The sequence below is a fragment of the Embiotoca jacksoni genome, unplaced genomic scaffold, assembly GCF_022577435.1.
Source record: "Embiotoca jacksoni isolate LCO1_2020_lvr unplaced genomic scaffold, fEmbJac1.0.p SCAF_1, whole genome shotgun sequence".
In the NCBI taxonomy this organism is placed as follows: domain Eukaryota; kingdom Metazoa; phylum Chordata; class Actinopteri; family Embiotocidae; genus Embiotoca; species Embiotoca jacksoni.
Window position 1 is genome coordinate 21727006 of NW_027185229.1, and position 20239 is coordinate 21747244.

The 20239-nt window shown below is 40.8% G+C and overlaps 1 protein-coding gene across 4 annotated transcripts in view; it reads left to right on the forward strand.

The window, feature by feature from the left end:
• The window catches only part of tox2 (TOX high mobility group box family member 2), an 89009-nt gene that overhangs the window by 39848 nt on the left and 28922 nt on the right, over positions 1–20239 (forward strand). For all 4 annotated transcript variants that reach the window (XM_069147580.1, XM_069147597.1, XM_069147570.1 and 1 more), the window contains one exon: positions 7347–7406. In XM_069147580.1, coding sequence (XP_069003681.1) covers positions 7347–7406 — 60 coding nt within the window. The remainder of the gene's footprint in view (positions 1–7346; positions 7407–20239) is intronic.

Genomic DNA, 20239 nt, shown 5'->3' on the forward strand with positions numbered 1-20239 from the left:
AAATGCTCTCATTTTCCAAATATAAATTATGCTATTTTTTTTTTTTCTTTTTTTTTTCTTTCCCCTTGTTGCTTTGTAATCTGTCTCATTATTTTGAGGTGCCATTTGAGGAGTGGCCTGCCTCTCGAAACCCCTCAATGTGATGGACAAGACCATAAAGCCGAGCAATAAACCTGAGATGAATGTTATATCTTAACACTGATAGAGGCAATTAAGTTCATCATAAGCGAGAGAGGGAACACTCTTCTCTGGGGACTCATTCACTTGCATGGTTTAACATGATCCCCAGCTAAATGCCTTACTTTATTTCTCTTCTCAGCTCACAGCTTACAGTCAAGCACAAATTGAGCTGATGTTTTTTTTTTTTTTTTCACACAATTTGGTCTTTCTGTCTGGTCTGCCCTTTTCTGTCTGTCGTCGTGTGTGTCTCTCTCCCTGTCTCTCTATCTCTCCCTTTTTTTCTCCCTCCTCCCCATCTCGTTGCATTTGTCATGGTAATGTAAAAAATCTCAGCTGCTCCAATTCATTTCGTGCTCTTTCAGTCGAGAAAGAAGGGCAATTCTGTTTCTCCTCACTAGTTTCTGTGTGTTGAGGTTTAAAGGTAATGAAGACCATATTTCATCTGCATGCAGTTATATGACTGGGCGTGGCAGAGCAGGTCTGTTATGGGAAAATAAATATTATGGAAGGTCTAACTTTGTTATCTTTATCGCGCTGGGATCAATGTGTGTATTATTGGACAGGATACATTACACAAACACGTGGGCCAGTATGAGATATGCACACATCCAGAGCCGAAAACATAATGCACGCACGCTCAGGTTTTGTATACAGAATGCAAACATGCACGCACATTAGCAACACATAAGGGTGCAATACGCATGCAGCAGCACAGATATCCACACACACAAGCATGCAATCCATATCTGCCTCGTAGCACACCATCCCCCATATTCTCTGCACTTTGGCTATATCTGTCTGTCTGTCTGTATGTGTGTGTGTGTGTGTGTGTGTGTGTGTGTGTGTGTGTGTGTGTGTGTGTGTGCATTAATGTAGGTGTTTGTGAGTGAGTGTGTGTGTGTGTGTGTGTGTGCACGTGCCTGCCAGTGAGTCATTCAATGCTCTAATGACCACAGTACTGACACAGGTATTTTGACTGCTGCCTCTTTCCATTGGCACATTGACTGACATGCGATTAGTTACGCTGGGGTGAAAAACTAGGGAGGCGCACGCTGCAACCAAGAAAAGAGACGAGGAGGAGGGTGAAGTCCTCTTCTCCACTTCTCTCCTGCCTCATCGTTCTTTAAATCTAAAACATCCCAGGCTGCAGTTACTGGTTCTGTGATTTGGTATTCAGTACGTACAGTAAAGCGCAGCTGGGCTCACAGCGACCTTATGAGCAAACCCTTTCCTCTAGATCAATGCCGGTTAGCCGTGCTGTAGCACAGAATGCAAAGTAACCAGCGTAGAAGGAACGTGGAATTGGTACAAAACTGATCTGAAAATGACCTTTGTAAGTCGATCATGTACTGAGCAGTTAATAGATCCGTTTTAAATATATGTCTTATTTATCCCAGTGAGTTCCACACATTGAGGTTGCAGATTTTAAGTTTGGGGGAAATGGAGCAATGATATCCCATCAGTACTCAGTATTGGCAAATTATTTTTGGTACTGAAATTGGAACAAGGAATGAAAAAAAATGACACAATAGATGCATTTCTACTGACTCCCAAAACGACTTGTGAAAAGTGTAAGCGCCCTCTACAGGACCAACACATTATCCATACACCTAAAAAACATGAATTTGAATGTAAAAAGCAGCAGGTGTACTGGACCTTCATTGTCATGGTGACAGTAATAAACATGTAGTTGATGCTGCCAAAACTACCTGGTTAGGTTCAGAAAAAAGATCATGGTTTAGGTTAAAATAACAGCATTTGTTGCGTGAGTATGTAGGTGAGGTACATTAAATACCTAAAATAAATCATCTGCAATTGGTTACATTACATTACATTTCATTTAGCTGACGCTTTTATCCAAAGCGACTTACAATAAGTAGATTTCAACCATGAGGGTACAAATTCAGAACAACAACAATCAAGAAAGTACAATTTTCTTCAAGATACATTAAAACAACCCAATAAAGAAGGAACAAGTCAGTCATCAGGTTTGTTCGATGTATTCAACCAAAGATTTAAAAAAAATTACAACACAAAGTGATAATTATTATACACAGAACTCAAGTTCTCCTGGTTCAAAATGATGCGCGAGATTCAACTAACCACCCTCGAGCCGATTTTGTCACACTTCATAGTCTGTCACCGGACTTTTTTCAGTGCTCCGGACCACCACTACAGTTTACAATAAATATAGTTTGTTTTAACACCCTCCAACAATCGACCAATGTTGTCGGTTTCTTTATGAGGATTTGATGGTAATGTCATCCGTACTGGTTACCAGTTCTACATGCGCACGTGTGACCTTTACCTTGACATAGACTCCATTCTCCCAATTTACAATGTGCACATAACATACTTGCAAAAGAGTAAAGAGTAAACCCAAAACACAACCAAAAACACAAATATAGTATGAGCACAGATGTTTTTGCTTAATGAAATACAAAGTAGACGTTATTCATGAAATGAAGCATGCAGAAAATTAAATCACTGAACATTTTGGTGCTGAGATCACTAATAACAAAAACACTGTGTATGTACATTGCAGGAGATCAATAGATGTAGAATGCAGTAAAAACTAACCCACTTACTTCCACCGCCATCATTAGTAAAAATTTCTCCTGAACCCTATTTTTCTCCACTTTTTTGAAAGTTGGATGTGGATTTTGTATGCGAGACTTACAATATAATTTAATGGGTGGATATAATTGGATGAAACTGAAGCTGTGAGTCTCTGTTTGAAGGCTTTTTGAATGCTGCCTTTCTGAAATTCAGTGTCCCAGTCAACTGTTGTTCTATAACCTCTATCACTGTGGTGCACTTCCTGCATCAAACTGACATTGGTTTGGCTTTACGCAAACACAATGTTATTTATAGCATCTCTCCCTCTTCATTTTCTCCCTTCTATTGTCTCCCTCTCTATCCCTCTCCCTCTTATGTATTTGCATTTCAGCAATGCAAACAGGAGTCTGGTGTCAAAGCGTCAGTTGTAGAGGCCTTACTTGTCCCTTTTCTTTCTCGAACCTCAGTCCACCTCAAACATTTCTCCCCTTCATTCCCCTCACTCGACATGACTCCCCACTCCTCCATCTCACTGTAGCTTTCCACCTCCCTCACCTTCACTCAACCCCCCCACCCCCACCCTTTCTCTCTGTCTGTGTTTTCCTTTGCTCAATTGTTTTGCTGTAGATTTGACCGCTATGATTAATGACCTCAAAGCCTCAGGAAAGCAAACACAGTGAGACACGACGTGCTCGCTTACAAACCTCCCTTTTTCTCATATGTCAACTGCTTGTGTGTTCACCCTGAACACTTAATGACTTATTGTAGAAGATCTACATAATAAAAGATTTATTTGATATTCCTCATTTGACTTGTTTTTTTTCTCGGTTAATATTTAGTTTCTATTATAAATCTGTATATTATTGCTCTGTATATCCAGTTGTTTGGCATTACTTATTCTCATTTTAGAGCTTTTGTACTTTCTTAATGCCTTTGGAATGATAAAAATGAATCCCACAGGTCAGTTAAAGACCTCAGAGGTCAGAGGCCATTGCTCAGAGATAAGCACCAAACTAGCCATAAACAGAGGTAGGCTTTCAGAGTCTTGGTCATGGACACTCCACTGGGGTGCTTGTTAAAAAGCAAGTCTACCTTTAAGTATCAAATTTGTCTGTGAGACTTTTGTAACACAAAATAAACCAATTTTGTAATTACAATCAGTGATGTGTGGGTTCTCAAACTGTTTTGTAAAATACAAAAAGCTATTGTGCATGGTTAAATAAAATGGTATAGGGCAGAACTGTTGTTCTTTTGAGGAACGGTTTGACATTTTTGGAAATACACATTTGATATCTTGCCGAGGATTAGATGAGAATATATCACTATCATGTCTGTATGCTAACTGTGAAGTTGGACCGCACCAGCCAGTTGGCTTAGCTTAGCATGAAGACTTGAAGCGGCACTTCTAGGAAACCAGGAAGTCGCTCTACGAGACGAAGAAATAGTTACATGTAAATGATTATAAAACCATAAACTTTTGCCTTCACATTTCTGTTTGTGTACAGATTAAACAAACGAGATATAACGAGATAACAGGTTAATTTGTAGATTTTCTTTCAAGCCCTAGGACATAGTCAAGACAGGTTGTTTCTTCCTGCTTCCAGTTTGCTTGGCTAACCAAAGCTAATAACCTGCTGGCTCTAGTTTTTCTTTTATTTTAATTTTGGTGTACAGATGTGAGAATAGTGTTGATGTTCTCGACTAATTTTAGGCAAGACAGTGGATACAGGTGTTTCCTAAAAGGTCAAATATTTCCTTTTAACATACTGCAAATTGGAGTAAGACTATTAAACTCAAATTGGCACAGCATGCAAACCGTGCCTGTAAAGCTCTCATTTCTTAAGGTCATGCAGAGATTTGTTCGCCCAGACAACCTCGCGTATCTGTGTCGTAGCATATGTACAGTACACTTAGCGTAAATGACCATTTGTTAACCACAAAGAGACAGGAAATAATTGTTTTTACCTTTCCCCTCAATCTCGATGCTGTTTGTTATTCTGACAGCTCTGCTGTCTGTGTCTGTGACTCCTTCTCATTGTGCCGCAGCAGATGCACTGCTGTAGACTTCCCTTTGCTCTTTGACATTCTCAATAATTGTTTTGTACTTACCCTGTTTTGCTCATCGAGATCTGGTTTGCAGGTGTGGAAATAACCTATTGCGAGACACCATCACATCTAGCACAATGTGATTAGGACAGCATGTAAAATCATTTCCCAAGAGCAATAAAGAAAGTGATTTCATTTTCATTGCAGAATACAGTGATTATTCCTCCAACAAACTAATAGTGCTATCAGACAGAAATCATTGCACCAGAAGTAACAGTTCCAGCAGAGGCTGAACGATAGCGTGGAAATAGAACTGAGGCTTCAAATTGAATAATGTTGCAAGGAATTGCCTTTGTACTGTAGTTTGTTTGGTGCTGTGAATATGTCATGTATAAAGGAACACTATTGGAGTTGAATCTGACTGTATGGGAATATTTTAACATTCAAAAGAATCCCCAAAATGGCTCATATTGAAAAGCTGAACAGTCCTTGGAACATACGACCCATTACATGTGGTGAAGCATAGCTATAAAAAAGGTTGCAGTCCATTTTCAGTCCCTGCCCACAGCTTGAAAAAAAACACCCTTAGCAACTCACTGTGGGCACATATCCATCCCGTTACTTGACCTTACAGTAGCAACAGTAATTCATCTCAGCCACAACGAGCTGTCTAGAGGTGTGTTTTGTTTTCTCATAAATGGTTGGTGCCAAATAGTGTCAGAAAGAGAGGCAGGGAAGGCCTCTGGGAGTGTGTGTGTGTGTGTGTGTGTGTGTGTGTGTGTGTGTGTGTGTGTGTGTGTGTGTGTGTGTGTGTGTGTGTGTGTGTGTATAGGCCTGTGTCTTTCAAGCTGCGGCCTCTGGCTGTGACCCTAGTGTTAATCACTCTACAGGCAGAACAACCACAGGCTCCATCGCCACTACTGCTGCTTCTCCTCTCCTTCTCTGTTTCTTTCTCATTCATGCTTTCCATGCCTGCTCGGTTTATATTTCTCACTCTCAATCCCCCCAATACCTACAGTATCTTCCCTACTTGACCTCCCACTTACACAAGATCAGTATCTCCTTCGCCGTTAGCACAGGGATACACCCTTGTCTTTCTCATCCTCTCCCCATGACCTCAAACTGTCACCTTTCCTCTAGCCTAAACCTCCCCTTTAGGCTTTTTGAGCGTGGTATTTCTAAGCTCTGAATTAGAAGGGCTGCCCGGTTCTCATTTCTTTGGCAAAGTGCATACGAGTTGAAGGCTGTTCTCACCTCTTAGTGTCTGTGCAGTCTGTCACTGGCTGGTTAGCAGGGTCAGTCAAAGTGTGAGCTTGTGATTGTTTAGCCATGTCACTGATTGGTCAGGGTGATTGTCTTAGTGGGTAAAACTTGGATTGATGGGCTAAAATATCAAGATTTGTTAGCCAATGTTTTAATACATTTTGTTTCTTATGACAGTTGGTTGAGAATGTTTTACTTCACCCCATTTCTGGAGGTTTGGGAAATATGCACCGCAGCCCTAAAGACATAGATTAGATCAAAAAAGTATGCCTCCAACAGCTTAAAAATGTAATTTTAACAGATATTATTTTTAATTTCAAACAGTAGGTTCCTGGATATTCCTTTGCAGTTCAAGCAAACTGCATTGCACAGCAGATACATTTCTGGGTCATCATGCATGCTGACTTACCTGTTTATTTCATTTAATTACACCAGTGTTGTCTTTGATGTGGCTTTTGTTCATTTAAGTCTGCAAGTGCATCTATAGAGTTAGCATACAAATGTAAATTTCATTAATTTAAAATTAACATCATGGTAGAGGAAAAGCCAGGGAATCGCCAGAGCCACTAGCATTTATACTCCTGGCATCATCGACATCTGTACAACGTTTTATGAAAGTCTGTCCCACAATGGTTAAGATATGTTAGTCTGGACAAAAGAAGTGAACTGACTGACCAACTAACAGACCAACAATGCAATACCTACAGCCATGTCCCCAGAACGGTTAACAATAAAACCAAAAAGCACAACACTGTAAACTTTTCCTTCAGTCATTGAGTGACTGGCCAACTTGCTGGCTTATTAACTAGATGGCCATTAATGCGAGTGTTGAGCTCTCTGTTTTGGTTATCACTCTTCTGTGCCTCTGTCACCTTGTGACACCCAAGTATTCACAGCAGTTAGGTGTGGGAATCCTGCACACACAGACACACACACTCTCACACACACTCACATACACTCTCACACACACTCTCACACACACACTCTCTCACACACACTCTCACACACACTCTCACACACACTCTCACACACACACACACTTGCTCGAGGCAAGCTGAGGCGAAGCGTGTGAGTTACACAAGCTTTGACAGGGCCTAATTATATGTGTCTCTAATGAACTGTAATTACTGACATCCACCAGAGCATTGAGGTCTATAAGCCGAGGACTTGCAGTCATTATGCTGCTGTGTTACACTGTTTCTGTATCCTCACTGATGGACTAAAATGTCTCTTCTCTGTCCCTGTTGGGATGTGTCGGCCTCTGCCTGACTGTTTTCTCATATCTCTCCCCACTACAGTTTGATGGTGACAACATGTACATGAATGAAAACAACCACGAGTTCCTCCCGCCAAACCAGGTGAGTTCAAATTGCTCCTAATGGTGTAACTGCTCTTTGCCTCTTTTTCCTCTCATTTCATCCGTTCCCCATGATTGTTGCCGGAGTTGTTGTAGAGCCATTTTTCTTCCCCCACGGTTGATGCTTGTTAGGATGAACGTCAAGTTGTTGTTACTGAAAACAACCACAGAGTTATGACATCAGCTGAAAGCAAAGGGACTGAAATCTTTCAAAAAATATCCCAATTAGTTTATCCGTGTTTTACTCTGACGGATGTAACAGAACATTCTTAAAGGCTTTATGCACTCTGTGTTTGAAGTACTCTCACAGGATTATAACCAAAGTGGTCTTACTGGTCACAGCGTGGAACAAATGGGAGCTCATTCCTTCTTATCTTAGAACATGGAATATAAATGCAGTTAAATGTTTTGCCATTTATGTCCTCGTTATGTTTGTTTATTGTTCATTTTGATCCCCATGAATTGTTACCTTGGCAACTACCTCTCATCTCAGAAACCCTATCAAGATTAGCAGTAAAATCGACAGATGTTTACACTTACACTACAACACAATATCAACATTACACCCAACCCAATAAAATAGCATTAAACCAATAAAACAACTAATGGTAGAACATGAAAATCATAATAAAGCTAAACTTTTTTGCTTATTAATATCAAAGGCCTTTCCACGATAATAACCACTTTTGCTATACCTCAGGCAGAAGGCATGGAAATACTCTATCATAGTACTTCAAACAGTCATAATAACATTGTACATTTCTACTAAAAGCTAAACGGGTAAAAGGTTCCTAGTTCCACACATAAAGTACTGGGACCTTCTTTCTGCTCAATGACAGTCAATCACAAGGCAAATTTGGCCAACATAAAATTCCACATATTCCAAGTATGTGATGGTCCGCCGTTCACACGATTGTTACTTTAGCAAAAGCCAACACAGAGAACATTTGTGGCCTCATTGCAAAGGACTCATTAAGTTAGGATGGAGGGGGAGTCCGTGCTCTTCTGCTGTACATGGCAACCCTGCCAGATACACTGCCGCACAGCTGGTTGTGAACAACTGGGAGACCATATGGTTGTGTTTGGACAGGGGGATTTGTGGAGTTTGGGAATAAGCCCATCTGACATACACAGGGGAGAAGAGAATTTGTCGCTGTCAATTGCAATTATTAGAACCGACCCGCAGGCTACAGTCGGTGTGTGTTTCTGTTGCATTTGCTGTTTCGCTTACAGTAATATCTTAATGCTCTGGTTTGTTAAAAGTATGGCTTGAGGCCCAGAGTGAGACACAGAGATGCTCGTGTTGCCTTTTTTTACATTTGTAAAGTTTACCTAAATGCCTTTGACAACAAACATATCCGCCACCAAGTGATTTTCAGTGCATTTATCTGACAAATCTGTCATGCAGATACTCGGCTGTCGAAAAAATCTTAAGAAACACTGCTTTTATCGACCATTTTTTCATTCAGCACATGTAGCTTTTCTGGAGTGCTGATTGACTGATTACAAGTCGCGCTGATGTGCACAGTGTTTTGTGGTGAATTACCGAGGGACAGATAAAACATTGCAAATGTGGCATAGAAGACAGATGCAGAGAGTGAGGGGGGGGAGAAAGGTAGGGCTCAGGGAAGCAGGAGAGAAAGAGACGGAGAGGGAAGTAGCGTGAAAGACGGTGATGGGATGAGAGCCGATTTTGCTTTGCTCTGTGTTATACTTTGTTTACTCAAGATCCCCTCATATTTGACATGTGCCTTGCTCTATTCTCCGCTTCACCAAGTTTAGCCTCTCCTTCCCTCTGACAGCTAGAATCAGGGAGGCCTTAGGGGTGGACACACACTCCAACAACAAAACACAGAGATGGAGGAAATAGAAAAATCACTGATCTGCACCTCCTAAACTGTGTCCTAATTCTACACTACATACCAATCCCAAGATTTTAAATATGGAAAAGTGGACTCAAAAAAGTCAATTTGCGTACTAAGAATCTAATAATCAAGTATGCATTTGTTGAGACGGCTCGTAAAAGATCTTAAATCTTACTCATTACACACAGTATACTGTACACTTTATACTGATCCTAATAGCGCTCTGTCTTTGCCATTTAAACACAAAAAATGACCCAATTCATCATTTCATACAGAAATTAAATTACCAATTAAACTAAAATCGTAGTTCATTTTTCTTATCTGGTTTTCTGGAGCTACCATCCTCCATTTCCTTCATGCACTGCATTGTGGGTGAAGAGTGTTAGGACTGTACTTTTTTTTTTGTCGCTTCTTGCCACAGAATTGGACTAGTTAGTCAAGATTTGGGACAACGCTGCAGTTTAATTGATCTGTAAATAGTTCTGTGAACACAAATCTATAAAGTGGACTGATTTCGTATATCCAATGAAAGAATATATATTTATAGTTCATGTTATATGCAAGTAAGTCTGTTTTATTCGAATGGGAGTTTGACTGTTTGGATAAAGTGAAGTTTGAAACATATTAAGAAACTGTAAAATCTGTTTATGCTCGTGTTGTTTGCAAATGTTGCGATAAAATAAGCTTACGGTGAAAGCAACAGAGATAGCTGCAGGGCTAATTTTTATTAACCACTTATATTGTTCAAGAAATGTACCGTACAGTATGTGAGCATTGCACTGTAATATTCTCAATATATTCCATCATGAACAAAAACAAATCATACTGCCTAAAGCTGACTTTTCTCTGCTTGCCGCTTTATTATTTCACTTATCAATCATTCTTTCACTCATTCTCTCTGACTCCCCCTCTTTTGTTCTTTCTCTCATGGTTTCTCTTTTTCTTTTTTTTTTACCCCCCGTTGCATTTAAATGCATTTGGGTCAGCGGTTCTGCCTCAGAACTGTGTGAAAGTGTGTTCCTCTGTGCTTGGCTGTCTCTCACTTCAGTTTTTACATGTAATTGCTCTATTTAATGTGTACCTACCTACCTACCTATGAATATTTTTTTCATACATAAAGTACAATTATATAGGTCATCAGCATAGCCCATTATTGTAGATCTGGCCAAGTAACCACATCAAATAGTGCGATGCCCAGATGGATATGTTCCAGTGATGAGTCATAAGGAAATGGGGTCAGAGCCATTGTCATATCGATGTTCCCATGAACATCGTTGTTAGTTCTCCGTAGTGTTTCTTCCAGTCGCTCTCTTCCCCCCCCAGCAGAGTGACAAAGTGTTAGTGATTCAATGACAAGGTCATAGACCGTGGTCTTGGCATCAACAAGCTCTTTGTCTGCCCCTGTGGCCACTGACCATCGTCGTGGCAACACTGCAGAAAAGAGTAACCAGAAATGAGGAGCTCCTGCATGTTCCAGCGTCATCAAAGAGGTTTGCTCTGATGAAATTCCCACAGTAGAAAAGTAGAGAGCCTTTTTTATCATTATACTTTAGTAGACCTTCACCTGAAGTAAGATTTTTCTTGCTAATACAAAACAGAACAGTGCGTAGCGACATGATCAAAAATAATGCACCGTGGAGATGCCTTCTCATAGCTCGGCAGCAAAGTGAAAGAAACAGTATACTTCATCAGCACTTTACCTTGACAATGATTTCTTTTGATGTCTTTCTCCCTGACTTATGAATTAATTTAGCAGAACTGCTGTTTGAGAGAAATATGTCACAGAAAAAAGAACGCGAGGAGGAAATGGAAGGGGGGTGGGTGGAGATGGAGAAACTGCACAGGGGAATAATTCGGCTAATGGAGTGACTGTTTGGATATTCAGCAGAAGTAGGAACGGAGATTATGATCTTGCAATTAGCGTAACAAGGTTTTATTGATTGGCTGCTGCTGTAGCGTCTTTGCTGCCAAGACACTGCATGTGGTTTTAACATGCACAGTGTGTGTGTGTAGCCTGGCCAGTCACACTAGTCCAACTACTACAACACTAACGGAGCAGAATCCAGCTCAGCATTACCATCGGAGCTGGGGCCGTTTCCTGATCATCAAAGCTAAAATATTATGGACTGCCGAGTTGAAAGGGTCTGTTTGAATGCCTGATGATAAAGTGGACTACATTTGCATTTTCCACTCACTTTTAAGTTAATGCATTGCGCCCCCCCCCCCTCCCACCCCCTTCCTCCACTTTGAGTAAAATGCAGGTATGAAAAAGCAGCTTCTGGTAACAAGTGATTTAAAAGTTTGTCTGCCTTTTTTCACATGTTGGGAGTTCAAATGTTGTTTTAATGCTAAGTTTGATGCCATTCCTCGCCTCTATTAGTATTTTGTAAGTCCCTGCTGGCAAGGATTACTGCCATCCCTTGGGTGTTGTAATTGTAATTAGGGAGGTGTTTGAGTGCCAACAGATCTGTGAGTCACATCGACAATCGATGGAAAGTTTTTTTTTTTTTAATATGGCAGCAAACAGATGTGATTAGGTTTATGAAACAGGATGACAGACTGAACTCATAATTGGACCTTCATGTTGTTTATCCATCTTGTTTTAATGAGAGATTTAGTGCAGTAAGAGCTCTTGTTAACAGATTTGAACAGATATGATGTCTGTCAAGCAGCTCTTTTGCCTAAACTTGTAAAAACTCCAGTCTTATGAATATGATTAAGTCTTCCTCTAAAGCTCCCTTGTGTCTCTAATCTTTCCCCCATATGTTTCTGATGAACCATTGTAGAACATGATCCCATAGTCTTTTATGTGCAACCTTTGACAAATCTATCACCTCGTCCCTCTGTGCTCTGAATTAAAGGCCCATTCCACCTTTCCAGTTTAGATGAGTAATTCTCTTGTTTGGCAGCAGCCCAAAGCCCAGCCGGCGTGTCTGGAACCTCGGTGGAGCCTGATTGGTCCGGTTCAGTCGTGTGTGACTGACAGGAAGCCTGCTGATTGGGGGAGACGGTATCTTCGGATCGTTGCACTGATTAAAGCCTCGCAGCGGCGTTTTGTAAACTCCCGCCGTTCGGGGTCCCCGCACTAGTGCCCTGGCCCTGCTGGTCTGAATTACAGCTTGGTCGCATTAGTCTGATTTACAGCTTCCTCCTGCTGTTTAGATTGAGGCTAGGTACAAGAGTGGCAGGCTCCTCCTCCACCACTTCTACCTGCCCCCTCCTCCGGCCTAACCTTGTACTCGTCACCCCAATCCGTTGTCTGTTCCCCCTTTTATGCCACATCACCTGGTTTACCTCATTTTCAAGCCCCACTGACTAATTTCTACCAGTTCTTTTGCTTTCCTTCCCCTCTTTCTCTGAGTCAACCTTTTGGTCTCCCCCCTGTCCGTCGTTCTTTCTTTTCTGCCTTCCTTACACCTCCCTACTACCCTTCTCCCCTCTCTTCATTTCTACTCTTCTCCTGATCCTTCGATTCTCAAATGTCCCTCTGACCTCTGAAAATATCCCTTTCCTATCCAGTAGCTCTCCCTCCTGCCCTCCCGCCTCTTTCTCTCTCTCTCTCTCTCTCTCTCTCTCTCTCTCTCTCTCTCTCTCTCTTTCTCTCTCTCTCTTTCTCTCTCTCTCCCTCTCACTCCCTCACTACATCTTTTGTGAAAATGAAAACAAAGAGCAGCCTGCCAAAATATTTCTATAGCCCGTTCGCTGACGAAGCAGAGAGCGGAGACAAAGCAAAAAGATGTGCAGGCATATTTGTCGCGGCAGCAGAAAGATGGAAGCTCTCTCCCCATGGCCTTTTTACAGTCATTTGGAAACTCCCCATCTCACCCTCCTCGCTCTCTCTTGCCCTGTTTAAAAGCCCTATGTTTGAAATTCTACTCTGACATGGCACTATATATAAATGCAAGGCTGTATATTTGTGTAAGGTCCTCGCCCTGCCAAGCTGTCCATCCCCCTGTTGCCCTAGGTGATCAGATGAAACTAATGGCAACCTTAATGTGTTTGTTTAGGCCTTTCACCCCATTGGATAAAATGATGAGAGAGGAAACACTGCAGTTGTGCCAGATCACATGCCAGAGTATTATAAAAGACACTGTCTACTCAGCCTTTTCATAACTGCAAGGATTTTCTATTTCTTTTGAAAATAAATGTACAAAGTTTGCTTTGAATTGGTTTTCGCTCATGGATGTGAAAAAAAAAAAAAAATCTATGCGCTGTTAGAGAGGAAAATGTTTCACTGAACTATGATTCATTAGCAAAATACTTGGTTAATTATTGATGCGGTATCTTCAAGGTATGAAAAAAGCCCAGAGCTGACATTGATCCATGTTGACTTATTTCCTCTGCTTAGAGAAAGTTGAAATGAAGTAATAATTCAGTAATAAAATGTTGGTGAAAAGCTTGGGGCAAATACCTTTTATAGTTTTATATTAAAGATAGTTGTGAGTTTGTTTTAACCCCTAAAAAACAGATATTAGATGAACACCTAAACAGTTACCTGAACTGTCCTGATGCAGTCGCTATCTATAGTTAAATCCTGTTAGCACCTTTGTTAAGGCTGCCAACATTAGCAGGCTAACTTGTTCACAATGAGAGCACTAACCTGCTAATGTCTAGCATTTATAACGTTTATCATATTCCCCATCTTAGTTTAGCGTGTTAGCATGCAAATGATATCCAGGCAGGAATTGTATTTGTTTTCAAGATATTTGGTCATGAAAAAGTGTTTAAGATGTTGCTAAATGAAATGTTAAGGGATTATATTCATCCTTCAGGGGTCCATGATTGTCTTCATGGAAATTGATATGATCTGTATAGTCTAATAGTTGTGGAGAAACTAAAAGACAAAAATGTTAACCTCATAGTGGAAAACAAGAGAAAAATACAGAGATCCCCAAAATGAGTCAACTACAAAAGCCAATTAAGTTGTTCCTGTTTAAATTGGAAATTGATCCGTGGATATGCAGCCTTGCTGGAGGTCGTTTTGTGGACACTTTGGTGTTGCATCAAGTATGATTTGCAGCGGAGAACTCCAGTGAGAGACAGGGAGGTTCATTGACACTGGAGAGCTGTCTCCTCCACTCCCCTCCACTCACAACCAGCCTCTTATTAACAATGGCACCAAGAGCACGAGGTCCAGATGTTAGTCTCCTGCTCCCACCAGCTGTGCCAGCCTCCGATACAGAGCCTCATTGACTCTGAACCGAGGAGGCAAGACACTTAAGAACACACTGACACCACAGAGAGAGAGTCTCTTACAGTAGGTTTTTGTTTTAGAAAAAAGGAGATACCTTGGAAATGTTCACAAAAGCATTCAAGAGCCATTGCCCTTGGTTTTGTACAGATGAACAGATGAATGCAGATACACACTCACTGCACAGATTAAATCACACAAGCACAGACACACAAACACACACATATGCATTCTCACCAACTACATGCACTTTAAACCCCCCCTCCCCCTCCCCCTCTCCCTCTCCCCGCCCCTCTTCTGGTGTAGAGTTATTTGTGGGTGACAGGATCCTAACAATTCTCAGAATAATGCACATTTGTTTGGATGACTGCTCCATCAGCGCTCCCTTTGTTATTTTGAACATTGTTAGAGTCAGTCGGTACAGATCCACCAACCCTTTATTCTGCTGTTTTTTTGTCCATTTACTTGTTCTTATAACAATAATTAGTTTTGTCATTCAGACACAGTAGCTCCATTGTCCACATGCTAATAATGATTACTGACAGTGTGCGCAAAAAAGTAGATAGCTGGAGAGTCATTAAAGATTTTAAAAAAATACTTCTGCTTTTTGGCCTTGTTGAGCTTTTGAGCTGCTTCTATTGTTAAGCCTCACAGAACAGACAGTAGTGTGCCAATGAGCAAAGTTCCAAAGGCTTCCCTCTTCAGGAGACATGGCTGCTCCCAACAGGAAGAGACAGAGGGGACTCTGGAAATAATACTGTATGTCTGCCAGTGTAACATTGTAATTCTAGATTCACCCTGTCAGGCAATAAGTTTGATTATAGTCCTCATTTGAAATGTTGGCTTCATCTCTTTCCCCTCCCCCCTTTATTTTCTGCTCCTTCCTCTTCATTTTCTACTCCATCCTCCCTCCGCCGAGCCCCCTTCTTCCCCCGCCACCCACAGCAGTATCAACATCGGCATCACAATCACTCGAGATGGCTATTGGGAAACCTGAGCTATCTTGTGCACCCATGGTTTGTTTTCCGACCGCATTACCGAGATCACAGTTTTCACTGACACTGTGCGGCATCTGCATATCATTACTGAGGTCCTGAAGTTCTTCTGTGCACATGCCACCAGAGAAAGACATAAGTCCATATTTTATGAGCAAGCAATAATTCCTCTTTAAAATATAAACCTCTATAAAAATGTATTTTCTATTCTATTCTATTCTATTATATTCTATTCTATTATATTATATTCTAGTCATTTGGCAGCGATTTCAATGTTGTATTCCAGCTCAATGTTCAGCAATAATGATGTGGTTGTTGTGGCTGACAGCACTTCTCCATTAGCCTTGTTTCCCACCACAATCAAGTGTTTTTAGACAGTGAAGCAGAAACAAGACAACAAGAGAAAGGCGGATCAGTGACACATTTTCATTGAATCAAATTAATAAGAAAAGAAAAAATAAGGCGGAGAACATAAATATATTAGCTGCAGGATGCAGCTAACCTCTGGGTACTTGCATCAGTTTTCAGAAAGAGTTTGAGAAGCAGACAGAAACAAGAGGTACAGGGGAAATTGTGTTTATTATTTAATAAAGTCCCCCTTATAACCTAGGCATGTTGTGCAATAGCTCTGGCTCTCCTTCAACTCTGTGGTGTGCCACTTCAAATTAGTCGCTCGTGAAGAGGGCCTGCCCCGTCTTTGCAAAATGCATTAGTACACCACTCAGAGCCTCATACAGCCTAGGGTTAAACACAAATTATATCATTTCTGTCATCCAATCAGATCACACTGACCCCTTGACCTGCGAGATGAGTCAAATGCATAATGAAATATGACATGGCACAAAAGCTCTGATTCTAATCTGTTCTGACACGTGATCAGATGAGGATGACCTCTTGACCTTGACTGACAAGTGAGACGAACACAGGGAACAGGATACACAGGGGAGAGGAAGGGAAGGAAACATAAAAGAAATGGGGCAAATATATGCAATTAGGAAGGCTGGTTTTAGTCAGTGAGAGGTTAGTTAGTAATCAGCTCAGTATCTGGGGTGAGTGGGGCCATCTGCATCTTTGGACTTTGGACAGTTGGTGCTGACCTTGATTATTCTCTCAATTCCCTCCATATTTTCCCGTCTTTACTTTTGGGTTTTCCATTTCGTTTGCGTGTGCCTTGGACAGTATTTTTTTCCCCCTGTCTCACCTCCCAATCTCTCTTTCTCTCCCACCTTCCCCTTCCATTCATTCACCGAACAGAAACCTGGTGGTTTAGCATCCCCATCCCGACCGCTCCTTTCATGGTTTTCAAACAGTAAAATAGTGACAGATAAATAATGCAGCTGGCCTGTTTTAAAGAGAGAGATGAGATGACAGAGGGATGGGTGGGAGGGGGCTGATCAGGTTTGGGGGGGGGGGGGAGCAGGGACCAGGGACCAGAACTGTTTGGGCTTTACAAGGAATAAAGGGACAGATCCAACTGGGGTTGGGCCAGCCAAGAGAGGAAGAGGAAAGTGGAGGTGTAGGGTGGCTGGCTGTAACTGGATCTTCTGCCCCCTCCTTCTCATTGGGCTCTGAGAGAGGAAGGCTCTGTGGTGTGTTGATACCCCCCTGACATGATATTGTAGGAGAAGAACAGCTATGGCTTTAATTAAGCCTGAGTTGATGGAGAGAAATGGATAGATAAAGAGAGAAGGAGTGAAAACAAGAGAAAGAAAGAGCCTCAAAAACAGCAAGCGAAGGGTCCGTGCTTTTGAGATAAGGCGTTTGAAAGTAAGTGGTCTTTGTAGTCAGACAAGCACTATTTGCCTTTGCTGTGTGACATTAAAACAAGAGCTCTGTGTGCACTAGTAAACAGGATCATTCATAAATATACAGTATAATCCTCCTTTGATAGAGTGATGGCAGAGTGAACGAAAAGAGACGATGCTCTTAAATTCATCCCAAAGATAAATCCACAGTTTTCTCCTCGAACCGGACGGCGTGGAAAGGAGAGATAACGGGGCCTGACTCTGGCTCTGTGTGTTCAGAGTGCTGCATGGTGGATATGGGAAGGTGTTGGAACGAAGAGTGTTGGAGGTGATGGAAGTGGTGGTGTGTGCGGGGGATTTTAGGCATAAATCACCACTGTGACAAAGCTGCTCAATAGGCAGATAAGTGCACATTAGTGGTAAGACAGATGTGTCATCGTCCGTCTTCGGGCTGTCGGTCCCGCCCTCGGTCCGAAACAAACGTTGACTCTAAACTCTTCGTCTGTGTGGAGCACGAGGAAACGGCCTGAAACTACAGTACAGCACTTGCACTTTTTTTTGTGTCACTTAGTGTCTCACTAGTGGAAATGTTCACAGTCTGTGCTCCACCTGTTTAATTAAGTTAATTTTTTTCTTTTGCTAATTTACTAATAAAACAGCAATTGCTTTGTTATTTTCTCGATGTGTCCGTGTATAGTAATACTGTCAAAGTCTAAAAATAGTCTACTAACAGTCTAAAAAAAAAGCAGTGAATCCTCAAAATGAAGAAACTGTAAGTGTAGTTTTCAAATAGAAGGGACTTTAACATTTAATCAGGTATCAAAATACATAGCAGATTCATGTTTCTGCTCAATCGCCTGATATTTTCTTCTCAAACAACAACAATAAGCCAAGATCATTCAATGTTTTATACTCGCTAAAAAGGCATGCAGCTTTTTGTTGTAAATATGAATCATATTTGACAGCAAAATGGATACACAATTTAATATTAGCCTGATGATGTCGTAAATCCTGATTTCTACAGGCATCACAACAATAATTTAATAAGAAGAATATAGAGATAATGAGCCATTAGCCACAGTCAATATCATCTCCAGAAGGCCTTGAATACTCAGGCAGTGTTACAGAGGGAGGGAGAGATCTGTGCCAAATAAAAAGACAAGCTGGAAAGCTCCCCAATCAATGTTATTTTCTCTCTCAGTCCCAGACCAACTGTCTATTCATCTGTTTCTTTCAAATGAAAGGTGTGCTGGTATGTAACACTTACAGTCGAGAGATCTGTCTCTTAATTAAAATGTTACAGATTGTGTTTCGCTCACTGCTCAGACAACATACTGTGTATTGGAAATAATGTTCCCTATAGTGCGCTGTATTGATCAGATGAGGAAAATAAAGAATGTTTCAGTGTTGAAAATAGAATCTGTGTAGTGCAGCTTTTAGTAGGAGTGTGGCACTGACTATTGAAAGTAAACCAATGACAATACCTCATAGGAAGAAGAAAAAAAGAGGGGGAGGCTTTTGTTTGAAAAGCCAATTCCATACTTGGACACATGCTGGTCCATATGATCCATCAAATGCATTGCCTTTGTTTGGATTTTACTTTTAAAAGAGAAAAGAGTATACATTAGCCAGAGTGTGCATGTGGTTCTGTACATGCAATCTTATTCTGAATAGAGGCATATGAATAATTTATCTTGCCACAATCCAACTGGGAACGTCCTTGGTATTTACATTTTATCATCAAGGGCATTGGATGAGCCTTCACAGCAATCTAACACATGACACATCCTCAGTCCTTGTCCCTTTGCACAATCAAAAGCAATGGATGAGACCAACGAAAATGTTTCTGCAGCTCGGATATATATTCATATACTGAGAAAACAAAAGATTGATGAACAGGCCCGGTGATGACTAAGCATGGTGGTCTTCAGATTACACAAGGGTCTCCCCCCCCAGTGTGAGTCAAGCACACGACGGCTCAAAAGGAACACGCACGGGGGACTCACTTCGCACAATAGCTCAGATGTTTACAGCAGACAATTTAGTTTCCTTCCAACAATTATGAGGGGAATTGAATCTCAGGAAATGTTCGTTTTCTTGTCCATTAGACCAAACAATAACACTATCCCCAAAGGTTTACAAAAACATCTGTCTTCAAAGGACAATCCAGAAAATGAATATCAACTTGCTTGCAGGCTATGTCAGGACAAAGTAAATCAAATTGAGGCAATCATACTTCGCTTCTTTTTTTTTTTTTGTTCTTTTGCCGTAACATTTAGGAAGATCAAAGTGTACTTTTAATGCTGAGTGTTCTCGCGCTGCTAGCCTCCTTTTTTTTTTTTTTTGTGGAAAAGTTAAAGATGGGTGTTTTATTGTAACTTAATGAAATTCCTCTCATCTGGTTTTGTGCTTACCGCCTCAGATTGGTATCCATTTAGAGGACATTGGATACATTTTAATCCTGCTGCAAGTCATTGAGGAAAAAAGATTTTCCCTTATTATCTGTCACATAAATGGAAACAAAAGGCTCAACCTGCTGCTAAGTGAAAAACATGTGGACTTAAAGCTGCGTTTACTTTAAAACTAACAAACACCAACATTACACAACAGTCAAATGTGCATTGTTGATCTTTTTTTTTTTATGTGGATTGAAGTTTGTTTGCAGCAAAAAAAAAATCTTTTTTTTTTCTTTTTTTTTAATTCTATGCAGCTAAATATACTTATTTGTCACATAGAAGTAATTATTTTCTTTATATATCATAACAAATATGTAATTTATCTGCTAAAAAAATTACAGAATTGGCCTTTTCAATCACCTTTATATTAAAAGAGGGTTGAGAGAAACAAGAAAAAACTTACCCTGTATCCTTTCTCCTCTCTTCCATCGCCCCATGCCCCTTATTTTCTAAAAGTATCAGTTTGAGAGATAAATGACCACTCTGCTGCCGAGGATGACAGCCTACACAAAGATGATATTGAATTGATTTCAGAAATGTTGCAGAACTGACTGTTTGATGTATACTGCTAGACATGAATCA